The sequence below is a fragment of the Malaclemys terrapin genome, chromosome 9, assembly GCF_027887155.1.
Source record: "Malaclemys terrapin pileata isolate rMalTer1 chromosome 9, rMalTer1.hap1, whole genome shotgun sequence".
Taxonomy (NCBI): domain Eukaryota; kingdom Metazoa; phylum Chordata; order Testudines; family Emydidae; genus Malaclemys; species Malaclemys terrapin.
In genome coordinates, this window is record NC_071513.1 from 104,004,359 (window position 1) to 104,022,621 (window position 18,263).

General features: G+C 49.9%; 1 protein-coding gene across 1 annotated transcript in view; it reads right to left on the reverse strand.

Moving 5' to 3' along the window:
* Positions 1–2,419: 2,419 nt before the first annotated feature.
* The window catches only part of MB21D2 (Mab-21 domain containing 2), a 73,384-nt gene continuing 57,540 nt past the window's right edge, over positions 2,420–18,263 (reverse strand). Inside the window, exon 2 of the mRNA XM_054040908.1 lies at positions 2,420–4,481. Within this exon, the coding sequence (XP_053896883.1) occupies positions 3,217–4,481 (1,265 nt within the window). The 3' untranslated portion in view covers positions 2,420–3,216. The remainder of the gene's footprint in view (positions 4,482–18,263) is intronic.

The following is an 18,263-nucleotide window of genomic DNA, read 5'->3' on the forward strand; positions in this document are numbered from 1 at the left end:
GCAGCCTTTCACCGGGCTGCCTCTGCACACCCGGGCTCTGTTCCTAACTCAAGGCACCAGAGATCGCCACAAAATAAGAGGGAGAGAAATATGCCCCTCTACGATTTCCATCGACTGGCCAGCCCCCCTGCACAGTGCCAGTTTTCCCAGGGGCAGAAGTAGATGCTTTGGTAAATGTGAGAGATGGAAGGACAAAGTGGCAGCTCCTCCCGCTGCCGAGGGCCAAACGCCCTGAGGAGCAACGGGTTGGCACAGGAAGGTGGAGATCACGGCCGGAGGGCAGAGACAGCCTCACTCAGCACCCAACGAGCAGAAACCGCAGGGGGCTTCTGTTCTACCAGTGGCTCTCAACCCGTTCCATACCAGGGCCCTGGCCCCGTTAGCACAATGGGCAGGGCAGTGACGATGCAGAGGCGGAGAACCCCTGCCCCCTCTCCAGCTGGCATCTGGTCCCGCCTCATCACCTCCGTCCCACTGAAGCCAAGAATGGAGCAGGGACGAGCAGAGAGGCAGCCGGTGTCTGAGGAGGAGGGAGCCCAGCCCATCCAGTCCGACAAGGGGTGCACCTTAGCGTAGCCAATCCAGAAGGGTGCTGAGCATCTTTGGTTGGCTCCCTCCAAAGGAGCTCAGCAACGCTCAGGATCAGGCCTCAAAAGTCAGCACACGGGGTGAAATCTCCCAGGGGAAGAATAGGTGGGTAGTCTGCCCACGTCAAACAGAAACTCCCTCCCGATGTTCAGCGAAGGCAGAGTCGCTCCTTTACAGCTCCAGGGGCCAAATCTTCCAAGATCTTTAGGCCTCTAACAGCACAGGCAAGTGCATAGCGGAGGTTTCAAAAAACACCAAAGACAAGGTGCCCAACTCCCATGGAAATCAATGGAGCGTGGTGAGATACCAACGGGAGCTGGGCACAGCACCTGCTTAGGTGCTTTGGAAAACTCCCTTCGGTGCTTAAATACTTCTGAGAAACGGCTGCAGTGGAGCCGTGCCAGGGGGCGGGGAGAGAGAAGTCGTCAGCCACAACCAGCTGATTTTTACAGAGGTTCCAGCCTGCACTGATCTCTGCTTAGATCAGTCTGGGTCAAACCGAGATTGGGCCAAGTAGTAAAATCGAATCCAGATTCTGATTCCCCAAAAGTTAGGGTCCCAACTTCCACCGGGGGGGGGGGGGGGGGGAACGACGTCTCCAGCCAGGATCCAGTTGTTCTATTGGGATCTGCACTTTGAGCACTCTCGCATCCATGCAAGTCAGATGTTCTCCAACCTGGGGGAGAGGGACAGGAGGGGGCTCTGAGCACTGTGGATCATTTTACACCTACTGACTGCAAGTGTTGGGATCTCCTAACGTTCATTTTTAATCCTCTCAGCCTGGCACCTTTGAAGCTAAATACTGATATCTAGCCAGCAGGGCTAACAGCTCCCATCAGGTAATTATCTAATTCAGGTTTCAGAAGGTTTTTGTTTTACCTGTTGCAGGTATAGGGTAAAAATCTTCAAAAATGCCTATGTGACTTTGGAGCCTAAATCCATTTTCAAAAGTGACTTGGGCTCTTAAGCGCTAAAGTCACTTTTGAAAAATGTGACCCTTATCATCTAACAGACAAAAGGTAATTTTTAAAGCAGGTCTCTGCTGTGCCAGGAAACTGGTCACTCATTCATGAGAGGGGGTCAAAAAGAGGGACATGTTTTTCAAAGCTCTAATCATCACATTTTAAAGAGCGCACAAAATTGCTCCTGGAGGAGTTGTTCTGGTCTGATCAGCAAATTCAATTTGCTGATCTAAAGCACGGTCCGGGTTATGGTCTGGCTGGACAGAAAACCTAGAGCCAGCCGCACAAGGACAGAGTGGACACATTTCCGTTCAAATTCATCATCATTCCTGTATATTGTAACCTACTTTCTGCAAAGGGAGCCAGGTTTCTTTTGCAGAGTATCATGGCTGTGTTACATATGTAAGGTTGCAGTGGAATAGAATGCAAGTAACCCTGGTGCACAGCAGGCCCAGCTCGGAGCTCACATCCCGAGTGGCACCACTGAAGTCAAAATGGAACAGAAACAGGGGAGAGGAGAACCAGGCCCAGGGTGTGTTTTATCTTAGCAGCAATCAGGGTGTAAGACACTCTACTCTTCTCTCCTGGTCTGGATGATTCACTTTGCATAGGACACCATTTAATCATATATTTTACAGTGGCAGCAAACGCGAGTGACACGTGATACACAGTATTTAAAGGAGAACCACACCAATGCAGGAGGCTTGTGTTCTTGAGTGTAACAGGACTAATGACAAGCCAGAGGCCTCTCGAAAGGCCCAATGGTAGGAGTGCCACTGAAGACAGGGGGAGTTGAGGGTGCTAAGCAACTTGCAGAATAAGGCCTTAAGAATCGATGCTAATCGTAAAAGAAACACAAACAGTGGTGCTGAGGTAATGGCAAAAGATTTCATTAGTGCAATTAACATTTATAATGGTATGTTCTTTAATAGAGAATTTAAATAAGGCTTTGAATAATTACACACACTAAAACTAACATTCCATAACCTTATTCCGCAAGGAAAAAACGGCAGAAAACCCTCCATGCCCGACAAAGTCCAATTACGAACAATTACATTCAAGAAGAGGTGGCTTCCAAAAAACCCAAACAATTGTTTGTTGCATCATCAGCTTTTTCAAGTCTCCTTGCTCCCTCAGTGTGAAAAAAGTGTGAAGAGCAGATACACAGTACATTCACCATGGGGGGAAGTCGGGGTTTGGCCAGCAAAAAATGCCAAGTAGCGCTTCCCAATCCGGAATCTCACCCAATTTCTTTATGGTGATGGAAGCTCATGGAAAGAGCAACTAAATTTTTTTTACATAGAGGAAGGTGAATTCTCTCCTCCCACCCAAACAAGTTGTGCATAATTATGGAAGCTTGAAAAAAAAAAAATGACGTGGGCATGTGTGTTTATGGCTCAAGTTCTCCTTTTAAAAAACTACACACAAAACCAATGGGGGGTGGGTGAGAATCAAAGCAGCATATGAAATAGTAATATACTGTTTCAAAGTCTGCACTGTCCTGCAGAACCAGGAATTAGAACGTGTTCATTTTGTTCTTGACAGATCCAATCTACACTGGATATGTAAAAAACAAGGGACCGTGTCACCAAAAAACAACCTACACGTTGTAAAGTCTTTAAAAAAAAAACAAAAACAAAAAACAAATACAAACGTTGGCGAAAGCTCAGAAAAATTTGTCGTCGATTCGGAAGTGGGGCCTCGTGACGTCGTCCGGGTTGATAAAGACGGAGATGGATTTCCCCGGGTTCTCCGTCACCAGCTGTTGCAGTTTTTTGGCTAATCGGTCGTCAGGCTGGTTGGGGTCCCCTCCGTCTGACTGCGGGGAGGGGATGCTGCTAGTGCTGCCACGTCTTTGGAGCTCCAGAGTTAGCCGGTTAGCAGCTTTGACGTGCTCAATGGCAGTTCGGAGGTGCTCTGCAGGATCCGAGCGGACCGAGGACAGCTTCCGGGCATGCAGCATGACCGTCTCTTCGGACAGGTGCTCCAACATGTTGCACTGGGGGATGAAGTAATTGGGGCACATCTTATTGACCAAGCAATGTTGCAGATCGTCAATGAGGCCCAGTAAGAAGTGGGCAGCATAATCCTCTTGACCCAAGTAGTTGGCTGGTAGCCGGTCGCAAGCCCACAGCATCATGCTCCGCAGGTGATATGGACTAATGGCTTTGGGGCGGGAGAGTAGCTTGATGATGATCGCTTTGCAGGCCTGGTAGGCTTGCATCAGGCTGCTGGAGATGCACTTCTTCAGCTGCACTTCGCTTCTGGCGAACGACAGCCTCCACTCATTGTCCTTCTTGCCTTTGTAGGAACAGGCAGGCACTAAGTAAAACCCACTAATGACTTCCTCCTCTGTGATCTTCCCATCCCAGAAGTGGTTCTCCATCAGCCAGCTCTGGGCCACCGCTGGCCACCCTTTGAAAGACACCACGGGGACAATATCATACAGCATGCGGCTGCTGCCCACTCCCAAGATGATGGAGATGATCGTTCCGTTCTTTTCCACCTTTTCTACTTTGGGCATCCCTCGCTGCGGCTTCTTCTGGATCTCGGACAGAACGATGCTAATGGAGTCATAGAACCAGTCCGCCACTTTCGTAGGAGAGAAGAAATAATTGGTAGCCCCGTTAATATGGTCCACAATTGTGCAGCAGTCTTTCCATTTACTTATAGTCCCTTCGTCAAACAGCCGAAGGCTGAGCCACGAATGGCACAGAGCTGAGTGGCGCATGTCCAGCGTGACCGGCTGGTTTCGGTCGTGCAGTTTCAGCGCTGGCACCAGGAGGGTGAAGTCCATGTCGTAGTCCGTTCCTCGAGCGTAAACGTTTAATTCGTCGAGATCGAGATCCACCACACCTTCCCGGACCCCGCCTGAAAGGAGCAGATACTCGTTGGCTACTGGGAGCTTTTGGTCCAGCTTCTGCACCATCCCTGAAAGAGAAGCCAGAGTCATTTCAGAAAGCGGGACAGACTTTTTGGATTGCATGTTTAATTCACATCAAAAGCTATCTTTGACACACAACCACCATGGAAATCCAGCACTGCTCACATATGCTACAGGAGACATGAGTCTGAGGTCTTGTCTAGAAGAGTTAGTGTAGCAAGCTGGGGTGGAAATTTATAGCGCACTGGTGTGCCACACGCTAACTGGCCCTGTGGACCCCGCTACTGCACACTAACAGTTCCCCAGCATGCTTGGCCAGCAGCAGGTCAATGCACGCTAGTGAACTTTCAGTGCGCGAAAGCATGGTCCATATGGATGCTCAGTGTGTGGCAGACTACTGCACTGTACATGGACAGACCCGCTTGCCGTATGCTAACTCTCTATCCTGACAGCCCTTGGACAATGTGCTCCTGCCAAGGATAAAGCCAGGCCCTGCTCCCACAGAAGTTAACAGCAGGACCCCTCTTGAATGCAGGGATATGTGGTCTAGTTAAAACAGACTGATTCTGAATGTCGTACTTAGCAGTACTGGATGGAAAGAGCAAAGGGCTTTGGCAAAACATCGTCAAGCTATTTCTAGGCCTAAATGTAACTCCTGTTAAGCCCCGTCAAAACCAGGATTTAGCTGTCTAGCTACTAGGGCTCCCGTCGCTGAGTAGCCAAGCACCTCCCACGAATTTCAAAATACGAACATTAACACTGCCTCCCTCTCTGTCCATACCCCTCTTGTTCCCCAGGAGGGGGAAAGAGCTGGATTAGCAGGTGGGTTTTTGGTTTGTGTTTGAGTGTCTCTGTGGAACTTACAGGGATTTTGCATTTAGTTCTGAATTCAGTAAGGGCTGGGGTTGTTTTGCCATCTTTTATGGGAGGGAATTTCACAGAGTAACTCCACTCTAACACCCTGATTAACTTAATTTAGAAACTAATCCTTCAGGTTGCAATGAAGGTGGCATTCCCTGAATTATCTGCCCTAGCTCCCAAGCCGGGCATGTGAATACTGAGCTTGTACTGTCATTGCTAAACAAATCACACCACACTCTTTTGCCCCCTATACAGTGCAGAAGTTAAAATTTCTCATGTTTGACGAGTTTTTAAAACTGTTAATTAAGAACAACAGGAGAGACTTAATCACTGCAACGTTCAAAAGAACAAAACACCACATTGCCCTCGATTTCTAAGTCAACTTAAAATTTTAGGCTTAAAATGTAGCTCTTTTTTGACTATTCACTGTTCGAAAGTCAATGTCACTATTTGAGTTGGTCTTGTTGTTAAAGGTTCAGGACTGGGAGCTGCGCTTTCCACACACCAGCCAATGCACCCTCCCCTTCTTCGCCCCCACAACACACCCACCAGCAGTGCCTAGCCAGGGCAGAGGGAGAAGCAACCTGCATCGGCTGTGAGCTTGGCAAAGCTTGCACCCCCCCAGCGAGCAGGGCCAGAACTGTGACTCAGACACAATGAACTGGATCCCTGCTCTGGTCCTGTGCTGCCCTACACACTGCCCCTTACGCAGGACAAGTCGCTAGATACCAGTCCTGCCCATAGGCTGGTCCAAACACGCCCTCTGACACTCAGGACCACAATGTATCCCCCCCACGGGTAAGTTTTCAGATATTCCTGGGGTCAGGATGTAAGAGAATTCTACGGAAATTACTCTTAAAACCTGCAGAAGTTGATAAATATACATTTCCTAAATACTTTTTGAACTGTGCCACAGGAGGGATAAAAATCATCTATTAAATTCTATAGGATGGCCCCAAAAACCTATGTACAGTACAAGAGTGATCACAGCATTACAACGTAGGCCTGTGGAGCGCAGAGCCCCTGGCTGTTACACCCCGGCTCTGGGTAGAATAGTACTCCATCTAATCTTCCAAACAGAAAGACTATTTCACTGTTTAAATCTACATTCAAGACTTGTGCCCAGTTAAGCATGTTAGCACGGAACACTTATTTGGCACTTTCAGCATCACTGACTAATTGCATCTGATGTACAACCAGCCAGACTCACTTGGAAAGTTCTATATAAATGCAAATGGGGTTGGCCATTTCTCTGTAGAAAAATACAAAAAATTGGCTGCAAAGACAGAAAAATATTTAAAAAACAAAATACACAAACACCAGCCCCATCTGAGGTTTAAACCCACCAATATTCAGCACATCCAGAATTAAAGTGTGTGCGCGTGCGAGAGAGAGAGACAGACATAGACACACACACTTTGTGATGCTTTACAAGCTGTCATTTGTCTTGTCTCATGTTAGGGGACAGTGGTGGATAAAACCAACCGACCTTCAAACCTGTGGGGCTCAGTAGGGGTGACAGCTGGACAGGGGAAGATGGACCCATCTGTGAGCCAGATGTGGCAGGGCTCGCAGCAGCAGCGATTGGGCTCAGCTGGGAAGAAGCCTCTTCTGAGCCCAGGCTGTGGTGCAATCACCAGAAGTTGCAGCTTCGATAGGGCTGAAGCCCCCTGGGGACAGCGAGAGTACCCCTGACCATCTCGCACCCCAGCTGACGAGGCCCCTCTGCTCCCCTCTGGTAAAACAAAACTGGAAGTGTTCGTTTCCCATTGTAAAGCCGTCCGAAAGGCTGGCAGCCAGAGAAAGCTTTTGATAAGCAGTGTGCAATTCCTCTAGAGATAAGAGCCTGTGTGTGAGCTCCATTACCAGGCTAGTCTGCAAGTTCTCAGAAATTTGAAAGGAGAAAGTGTAATAAATCACCAGCCACTCTTTTCCTTGCAGACATCTGGATCTACCAGCCCATGGGGAGCTGTGAAGCATTAATGTCCACACAAAGGCTACAGGAGATGAACCATCGGGCTGTCAAAATCTCTCTGCCTGGAGAGTTGCAGATTTTAAATCCAAGCCCATCCTTTCCCCTCCGGACACTGGAACACGAGCATCCGCTGACCAAAAATAGCAGGAGCTCCAGCATTCAGCTAGAGAAGGAATCTTCAGGAGTGGTCAGGACCAGCAATGCTGCCACATTTGAAGACCACAAAGCAGGGGTCTGAAACAGGGTCTCCTCAATTTAAAATTTACTTAAGACATAAATGAAAGGCTCTGTGAAGAGCAGAGCTGGTCACGTACAAGATTCAGCGAGGTTTTTAGGCAGCCTATGGACTTTGCTAAGAACTCAAACCAGCCCTGTTGTTTATAACTCTGTTGACTATTTGAAGATATATAAAGGAATATCACATGCAAACAGTAAACCGAGCATCCTATTTTGGCATCAAGCTTCACAACTGATTGGGCCAAATACCCGTATCCAAAGTAGCCAATGTATACCCAGCTGAATCAGGCCGATCGAGCCTAGCAAAGCTGGGAATATTAAAGAGGCAGGATATGGTCAAAGTGAACCAAAGTCCTAGTATTTGAGAGACGACAGTGGAAGGCCAGACATCCGGACTCCTGGCTCTAGGAGCAGATTGTCGTTTAGAGATTACAGAAAGTGAAATATGACAAGGTCCCTGTTTGAATCATTTTCAGGGACTGAACCCAGGACCTGTGGGTGCAAAAACACAAGCATCTACACCTGGGATCAAAGATCAGATCTCTCAACATTAAGGCAGGAGAGGAATCCTAGACCCCGATCTATGGCCTTGCTGCTAGACGGTAACACAGAGCCAGCCGTTGTCAGAGTGGATTACGGAAGTACTTCGTTTTGGCATGTTCCCTCTGAAAGCTTGTTTGGCCAGTAGCTACGTGGCTTCAGAGACCTGGATTCTTTTCCCCGTTCTGTCTGAGGTGACCTCACAGAAACTCTGTTTTCTTACCTATGAAATTAGCGAGTACTGCCCCAAGGTATGAAATCTTGGCTCCTCATAAGGATTGTTAAACATAAAAGTATTAAAACCAGCAGTCAGTGGAAGCTCTGGGACCAGTGCCCACAGTCACAGAGCTTGTCATTTAGCGCATCCTCCACTAGGCTACACTGCGTGCGCGAGAGAGATTATTTTTTGTTAAAATAAATCACTGTCCTTTTAATAGCAGGAAACGTGATCTATTTTTATTCCCACATCCTGCAAGGGAAAGAGGGCAGAGCATTACAAAAGGAGGAGGAGGAGGGGTGAGTTTTACCTAACTTTTCCTTTTGGGCTATATCCTCGAATGAACTGGGATGCTTGGAGGCACAAGACACACCATATCCTGTATATTAAGAAGTAATGCAGAGACGCTCTCAACCCATTACGGTATTTCAATGTGAATTGATTTCACAGCAGCCAGTGTGTGTGTAGGGCTCTGCTTCCACCCAAGGAAATACTTCATGCAAATAAGCAGACGTACAGTTCCCTCTATAGAGAAATTGACCATGAAATAAAGCACCCGCGTCTTTGCAGACATCCATTCTAGTGCTGATGTCTCCGTTAAAGCAGCTATAGCTAGAGAGTAAGGAAAGCAAGCACCAGCCGGAAAAAGGGAGGTAGGCTATGCTAGTAAGACCAACCTGGGCTCATCAGGTTAAACCCTGTGACCTCCAGTGCAGCCCACAGAGTGCCCAGAAAAGCCAGATTTCGGCTGCCTGGGGCAGAGGAAGAACATACAGCCCAGTCCCTTGTGTACTCTGGAGAAGCATCAGAACATGCACCGCTTCTCTGGGACAAGCTGGAGCTCCAGGGGCTAGATCGGCCACGTTTCCATCTCCGCCAGGTTGGCAGCAGGGAAAGCTGCGTGGCAGATCCTTAGGGGCCTGCTGGTGGAAGCAGCAGAAGGGACAGACCAAGCGAATGTGTACCTTGGGCCGAGCTCCCCCCGATCCAGTGTCACCCCCACTGCTCAGCCTGGACTGTCTCCTCCAGGCAGCAGGCGCCTTATCTTCCCCTTCCCAGCAGACTTGCCACACCCGCTGGGCCCCACACTGTGTCTTAAACCAGGCGTTAACATAGTCCCGTATCAGATTGTTTCCCCCACCCCTGCCTGTTTTATACCTGACTAGGATACAGGGCAAACACTAGTCCACTGAACTCTGCAGCGTTTGAAAACCAGCCAGCCCGAGCTGGCCCAGAGCTGGTAAAGGGTTGCTCTGAAAGCAGCAGCAGCAGCGAACCCAGGACTGCAGGGCGGGCAGGGGCTGGTCAGGAGGGACGAGCTTAGAGACTTGCTAGAAGAAAACGAATGAGAGTTTATGGGAAGTGAGTGCCTGCAGCCCGCTGGCAGCCGTGCGCTGAGGTCAACAAGAGAGCTGTGCTAACCAGCCATTAGTCCTGGCCACTGCCCTTTCTCCAGTCACCTCTTGACTTCGCCATCAAATCTGCCCTGAGGCGAAGCACAGAGCCACATAGCATCAGCTTAGCTGCACCACATGTTAATCACCCAGCTTCTGCCCGAGCCCTCGTCTAGCTTTGAAAAAACAGCCCCCCGGCGTGTGCACAGAGCACCACGGCTGCTGGCTGCACGGGTTTGGCCTAGGATGTGGGTGTGTTCTACGGAGACTCACTGACCCTGGGACACTCCCAGAACCATTCATGAGACAGCGCGAAGGCACTGCTGGCCCACACCTACAGCCACTGCTCCTGAAGTCACACAAAGCAACAGCTCGGCTTCCCTTGAAAACAGAAATGCCCGTTTCTAGGCCACAGTGTTGGGAAGAAAAGCGTGACCATGGGACCCAGGTGTGGAAGAGGCAGAGGTGCCTGCCTGAGTCTGCACAGAGCCTGGAACAGTCTGGGCCTGCCTCATGCATCTCAATGGGGTGTTAACACCCAGGCCCAGGGCCATGCAGGTGTCCTGCCAACTCCAACCCAGCAGAGGCTGTGTGTGGCCGGTGGGGAAAAGTGCAGCGTGCCCAGTCCCCGCACCCAGCAGGTACTGCACAGCCGCTGGAGTACGAACTGGTACAACTGCCGGCTTCCACCCCAGCCCCTTTAGGCAGTTAGGGGAGGAGGTGACCCTGCAGATATCTATCCTTGCTGCCCCCAAGGGGAGGGGATTCCTGTTGCTGCTCCTGGGGAGATAAAGGGACACTGTGCTGCTGCCTCTTGTGCCTTGGATGAGAGGGGAGCTTCCCCCGCCCCCCACTGCCATGGTCTGGCACGGCCTAGGGGTTATAGCATGAAACTGGGAATCAGACTCTTGGGTTCTCTGCCAGTTCTGCCTGATTCGCTGTGTAACCTCAAGCACAACACATAGCCTCTCCTTGCCTCACTCCCCCCATCTTTCATATAAAACCATTTCACTTCCCCAGGCAATTCTCACACTCGGCTGCGGGGAGAAATGCCGTGAAACTCCAGACTAATCACCAAAACATCAGCTCTGTCTACAGAGCAAGGGCTGTGTCCCCGCCGGCCTTCCTGAGCTAGCTCGAATCCAGCAGGGTAGGTAACAACAGGGAAGACAGGGCAGCGTGGGCAGGTACCAGCTCGGCACAGACCCTAGGTACGTACTCTGCTTGCCAACCCGCTCTGAATTACAGTGGACGAGAAGCTGGATATGAGTCAGCAGTGTGCCCTTGTTGCCAAGAAGACCAACAGCATATTGGGCTGTATTAGTAGGGGTATTGCCAGCAGATTGAGGGAAGTGATTATTCCCCGCTATTCGGCACTGGTGAGGCCACATCTGGAGTATCGCGTCCAGTTTTGGTCCCCCCCACTACAGAAGGGATGTGGACAAATTGGAGCGAGTCCAGCGGAGCGCAATGAAAATGATCAGGGGGCTGGGGCACATGACTTATGAAGAGAGGCTGAGGAAATGGGGGGTATTTAGTCTGCAGAAGAGAAGAGTGAGGGGGGATTTGATAGCAGCCTTCAACTACCTGAAGGGGGGTTCCAAAGAGGATGGAGCTCGGCTGTTCTCAGTGGTGGCAGATGACAGAACAAGGAGCAATGGTCTCAAGTTGCAGTGGGGGAGGTTTAGGTTGGATATTAGGAAACACTATTTTACTAGGAGGGTGGTGAAGCACGGGAATGGGTTACCTAGGGAGGTGGTGGAATCTCCATCCTTAGAGGTTTTTAAGGCCCGGCTTGACAAAGCCCTGGCTGGGATGATTTAGTTGGGGTTGGTCCTGCTTTGAGCAGGGGGTTGGGACTAGATAACCTCCTGAGCTCCCTTCCAACCCTGATATTCTATGATTCTATGAATCCTATTCTGCACTGTCTTTACCGCTACTGTTCCCCGCACTAGCCGGATTAAGAACATAAGAACGGCCGTACTGGGTCAGACCAAAAAGGTCCATCTAGCCCAGTATCCTGTCTATGACAGTGGCCAATGCCAGGTTCCCCCAGAGGGAGTGAACCTAACAGGCAATGATCAAGTGATCTCTCTCCTGCCATCCATCTCCACCCTCTGACAGACAGAGGCTAGGGACACCATTCCTTACCCGTCCTGGCTAATAGCCATTAATGGACTTAACCACATGAATGTATCCAGTTCTCTTTTAAACGCTGTTATAGTCCTAGCCTTCACAACCTCCTCAGGCAAGGAGTTCCACAAGTTGACTGTGCGCTGCGTGATTCAAGCTAGCTCAGGCAGGTTAGCCAGTGCACAGCTTTCATTGCACAGGCAGGTCCATGGTCATTTACAGGCGCGCGAGTGCCGGCGGTTTGCAGTTCTTTGGGAATCCCACAGCAAACAGTGAATCCTGGGGACTGTTCTCCCTGTTGCAGGAAGGAACATTCTGCAAAGGAAACCCCACGGCAGCATTCTCCCAACGGCCCCTTGAGCAGCGGGTCTCAAACGAGAACCACACCAAGGGAGGCGTGGAAACATGTCACGGGAGGCGCGAGCTGTGTGCTTCTTTCCCTCCACCCCTCGTCTGTCAGCCCTGGGTGCTGGGGGCCGTGCCAAAGGGCCGTGCACACCCAATAGCCCTCCCCCCTCCACTCCTCAATCCCTCTCAGGTTCTCCCCCATCCAATCCCTCAACCTGGAGGCAGCTGGGCTCTGGCTGTCAGCCCCGGGGTGGCAGCAGCACAGAAGAAAGGGTGGCAATGGGGCGCTAAGTCTGCTGTGAAAAGTGATATTGACAGATAACACTTTTCAAATGGCCTCCCTTCTGTGCTGCTGCTGCCACGGCCCTGCCTTCAGAGGTGGGCGCCCGGCCAGCAGCCGCTGCTCTCGGCTCTGCCTTCAGAGCTGGGTGGCACTATAGGTACTTGTGGGGCGGGGGAGAGCATAAACAAACTACAGACACAAAGAAGTGGGGCCTGATCAAATCAGTTTGAGAACCACTGCCCTAAAGTATCAAGGGGTAGCTGTGTTAGTCTGTATCCACAAAAACAACAAGGAGTCCAGTGGCACCTTAAAGACTAACAGATTTATTTGGGGCATAAGCTTTTGTGGGTAAAAACCTCACTTCTTCAGATGCATGGAGACCACCAGACTCTTTGTTGCCCTACAGTGACTTGCACCTAATTCCAGGGGCTTCATTAAAGGAGGCTGATGTGTCTGCTTTAGTGCAAGCAATGTGCACTCGGGGAAGGTGTGCACAGATTCTTTCATTCCTGTTGCTAATTGTAAATCTATCTGTGAGCAGTGCAAGTTCTCATTCTATTGAGCAAACAGAAGAGTGAGCTCTTTAAAACAGTCTTTAGTTACAAAGCGCATGTTAGGGGAGTGTTGACAGAAGCACCCTTGGCAGGGGTGGGAGGTCAGGATGGAGAGAATAAACCTTGTGATGCCAATTTAGTCCAATATGGGAGGCAAGCCAAGCAAGCAATTCTTTGCAGATTGCTATGCTGGAGCCCTATAGATTTTTCTCCTTTTAGACATCTTTTGTGAGCAGGCTGCAGAACACACGGCAGGTAACTAGCACTCTTGTTTTAAAAGTCAAGCTTTTATCTCAATGCTTTCTTTACAAGAGCAGGAAGAAACTGGGACACTTCTTTCGTTTAACTGCATGCCGCTGTCAGAATCCCTACTGTACACCGAGGCCTAATGGTGACAGGAAAAACGTAAATTAGATTCTGGGAGTCAGATTCTGATCACCAACTCATGGTGCAGGAACCACGTTGCTCATCCAATGGCGTTACTCCAGATTTTCACCAGGGAAGTGGAGATCAGAATCTGGCCCGGAAAGCAAAGCACAGAAAGAGGATCACAAATTGAACAGAGGGATATCATGGCCTGAATATTGACCATGAGTTCGGAGGGCAGCAGCCAAGCAGGGGAGAGGAGCAAATGGATAGAAAAGATAAAAACAGCAAGTAGCTTGATGGTACTCTGGTTAACGTTAGAAAGCATCGTATATTTTACCCCTGACATTTGTTTCCTTGACCCTGGGCCGCCGTTTATTTAACCAGAATAGGATTTCTCATAAACACTCAAGTTACCTTCTCAGTCATCATTGTTCCCCTGACGGAAATGCACCTTCTACAACTCGCACGGGTCCTTACAAACCAAAGAGAAGGTGGTGACGATTCTGTCTTAGGATAACTCTGTGACCCACTTCAAAAGGGAGCTTTTATTCAGCAGGGCAGGAAACATGATTCTTAATGAGGTGGGCTGCTTTGACACAAACAAAAAAACCCCAAACCCACACACCTAGAATTCCCCGGTCAGGAGCCAAAGAAAGCTAGGCTAAAACACTGAAGTCTCCGACAAAAATCTTTGTTGAATTTGATGGGACAAAAAGTGGCTTTTTACAGACAAGGCACTGGTAATCTTGCTCGGCCTCTTTTTTTAGAATGTGTTTTACTGCCACTTTCTTGCAAAGTGTGTGTCATTAAATGAACCTGCCCTTTGAAGGAGAGCTCGAGAGAATTTTGGTTTTTTATATTATTTTGGGAAACTATTTTTAACCTCACGTCAAAAGACAGGCGTTGCTACCTTGTGGAATGTCATGCAAGGAGCACGAGCCAATAGGAAAGAAATGATGACTCGGAAAGAGCCAAGAGCTGGAGAGGCCAGCCATCCAATTCCCCCACACGCCCGCCCCAAAATAAAGATGCAGCTCTAGGATTAGGACCCAGAGCAGTTAGTGGAATTTCATTGATCTTTGACTGCACTAGTAAATATTTTGGGCAGCATTTTCATTAAACAAAAGTCTCATAAGAAATATTCACCCCAAATCACTGCGCCCTCCAACTAACTACTTCACGCTACAGATGTTTGCACCACAACTGGTGCCCTGGTACAGCATTTATCTTTTTTGATTCTTCCCGCCTCTCAGCATGGCTGCAGAGATTGCATCCCAAATAAGCTCCAGAAGTAATACTAGAACCCACCCAGGCCCCTGGTGGGCAAAGAGAGCCCAGTTCTGCCCCCACGTGCACCCCCGGGGCGCTGCTCAGGTGGGACCAAGGGGGAGGATTCAGCCCAGAAGGTTTTGCTTTGGAAGAGACTCAAGGAGTTTACTCGTTTGGGGCCCAGTCCTGCAAGGTGACTGAGCTCTTTGAAGGAGGTACTCAGCAGCTGCTTGCAGGATTGGGCCCCTTTGACTTGTATACAGGACATCCAAGCCCTGCACTGTTAGCAGCATCTCTGCTCTTCCCAACCCCTGACCAGCTCCTCAGTCATCTGTCCTGACAGCTGCTGCGGCGTTAACTCAGCCCTGGTCTGCAGCTCATCAGCTCCCCGTGATGCAGCTTTACCATGCACCAAGCCCCACCTTGTGGACAGTCTCTCTGCTTCCCCACCCAGCCAATGCCAAGTCCGCCGGTTCAGCAGGGGATACTAGTGAGAGATGCCCTCCTGTGGCATCGGAGGGCTGCTGCCGCTGCACCTGGGAAGACACTGAAGTCTGACTTCAAAGCCCAGCGCAGGTTCCACACTGACCGGTCGCTGCCAGGTGTCTCTGCTGGCAGGTCCAGCAGCCTCCCAGTGATGGTCACAGCAATTCTGTACACACACAAGGAACAAATTCTGCTCGCAGTCACTCCCGGGAGCCTCCCGGTCACGCCAATGAGAGGGGCACGCAGCCCGTCAGGTCAGACTTTGACCAGAGTACGCACAGCACGTGGGGTTTCTCCAGGATGGTTTACTGCCCTTGGGACATACCGTTTGCTATTTGTCTTCTAGTCCCTAGGGGCACAAAAAGCTAAATGAATCCACAGAGCCCTGTTTGCAGACAGCTCACGTGGGCTGTGCTCACAGAAACGCAGCCACACCCAGTGTGCCCCCCTCCTTTCAGTCGGTGTGAAACCAGGGGTGCACCGAACGTGGGAGGCAGTGCGGCTTAGAGATAGCTCAGGAGACCCAGGGTCTATTCTTGGCTCTGCCACTGGCCTGCTGTGTGATCTCAGGCAAGTCACTTCACCTCTGTGCCTCAGTTGCCCTATCTGTAAAATGGGGATACGGATACTGGACTCCCTCTGTACGACAGTCTGAGATCCGCTGATGAAAACTTCTATACAAGAACTAGACATTGTTATGCTGCTGTTGGGCCTGGACATGGGTATCTAGCATGCATAATTTTTGTCTCCAATGACCCAGCCATGACATTTCACTTCCGTACCCGAGTCTGGCGGTTCTCTACGGACACTACTGGGACACTGCATCCCATATTCTTCCTAGTAGTATTATTACGATTATGGCATAATTACGATGCATTTTGTATAAGACAGATCATGTGAGGTGTCATTGGAAAAGTGATGATTTGCTGACTGTGATTATCCTATTTGTATGCATGTATCGCTTTTGTATACAAAGCTATAAATATTGACTAGTGATCTGTATTTCAAATGGGCTTACTCTGGGTGTGTGCCTGGGGGGTTGGGGATTATCTTGGCCGTAGCCTCTCTATTGTTGGTTCATGCAGTGGACTGGTCAGCCTGCATGTAACTGCAGCTGGGGGTGTCCCTACCTGTGGGTATGCTGGTGGAAGTGTAGGCTGGGAGAGGGTCTGCCGCTTGTCACAGCAGCACAGTGAGAGAGGGAGCCCAGGCTGGTGAGTCAGAGGGCTCAGTGGTATCCCTGTTACAGGTGGCACTCCAGGGGCAACTTGTCACAACTCCTAGAAACGTGGGCCCGCCACACCCACCACCGATACATTCCTATTCTGAAACGATAGAAGGGACGTGATCGTTCCCCTCTATTCGACATTGATGAGGCCTCATCTGGAGTACTGTGTCCAGTTTTGGGCCCCGCACTACAAGAAGGATGTGGAAAAATTGGAAAGAGTCCAGCGAAGGGGAACAAAAATGATTAGGGGGCTGGAGCACATGACTTATGAGGAGAGGCTAAGGGAACTGGGATTGTTTAGTCTGCAGAAGAGAAGAATGAGGGGGGATTTGATAGCTGCTTTCATCTACCTGAAGGGGGGTTCCAAAGAGGATGGATCTAGACTATTGTCAGTGGTGGCAGATGACAGAACAAGGAGCAATGGTCTCAAGTTGCAGTGGGGGAGGTCTAGGTTGGATATTAGGAAACACTATTTCACTAGGAGGGTGGTGAAGCACTGGAGTGGGTTACCTAGGGAGGTGGTGGAATCTCCTTCCTTAGAGGTTTTTAAGGTCAGGCTTGACAAAGGCCTGGCTGGGATGATTTAGTTGGGGATTGGTCCTGCTTTGAGCAGGGGGTTGGACTAGATGACCTTCTGAGCTCCCTTACAACCCTGATATTCTATGATTCTATGATACTTCCCGGCTACTGGGAAACACAAGCAGCTGGGTCCTTCCCTCACAAATTCTCTCATAAACCATTTGACAAGAATAACTTTTTGTCTACACTAGAAATGCGACAGTGGCTCAGCTGCAGTGCTTCAGTGTAGACACTCACTACAGCAACGGGAGGAGTTTTTTCCAATCGTTGTAGTAAATCCACTTTCCCAAGAGGCGGTAGCTAGGTTGACTGAAGAATTCTTCCATCGCCCTAGCGCGAGCTACGTTGGGGCTTGGGTCAGCTTAACTACGTCACTCAGGCATGTGGATTGTTCACATCCCAGACCAAAGTACCTGGGTCAACCGGACTTTCTAGTGTAGACCAGCCCTAAGACTGGTTTAAATGCTGACTCCCTATGAAAGGAATCGCCTCTTGCTCATCAGGAAGGGCTCTCAGAACGAAATGGGCCATTGTGCGACGTCACAATACAGACTTCACTAATTGCCCCTGCACAGGCTACGTGCAAGGGCTTGTTCCATCAGCTTGAATTCTGGAAGGAAATAAAGATAGTGGACATGAAAACTTATCATCTCTTTGGCTGTTTGGACTCTGACAGGGCTGGAGCTACGAAACAGAAGCAGAGATGCCGGAATCAACCTGGGTTAGCCCTAGAAGACATTCAGAGCAGACAGATTACTGCAACTCTGTTACCTTTTGGAACCATCAATGGTAACTCATTTGTGCCTGCTTTAATCTGTAAATAACTCATTTATTTTTCCTAGTTAATAAAGCCTTAGTTAGGGCATGTCTACACAGCAGAGAAAAACCCACACCTGGGTAAAATGAGTGCGTCTCACTTCCCCCTTTTACAGATAGGGAAACTGAGGCACAGAGGTGCAGTGACTTGAGAGAGGTGACAGAGTGGGCCAGTGGCAGAACCAAGAACAGACCTCAGGTCTCCTGAGTCCTGCGAGGTGGGAGGGCCCTAGAGCCTGGACTTCACCCCGAGCCCAGAAGCCTACAGAGCACCACAACAGCCCTACAAGCCTGAGTCGGCTAGCACAGGCCAGCCGCGGGCTTTTCTTTGCTGTGTAGACAGACTCTTAGTTTACTATTGGACTGTTCGTGTTGTCTTTGGTGTGAGATCTGAGGTACAAACCAAGCTGGGGTAAGTGACTGGTCTCTTGGGACAGGGCAACCTGAAGGTTTTGTGATCCTCTGGTGCACAGCAACCACCCAGTGGCACAACAGACCGGAGTGCCCAAGGGGACTGTCTGGTAAGGCGGTTACACTGCT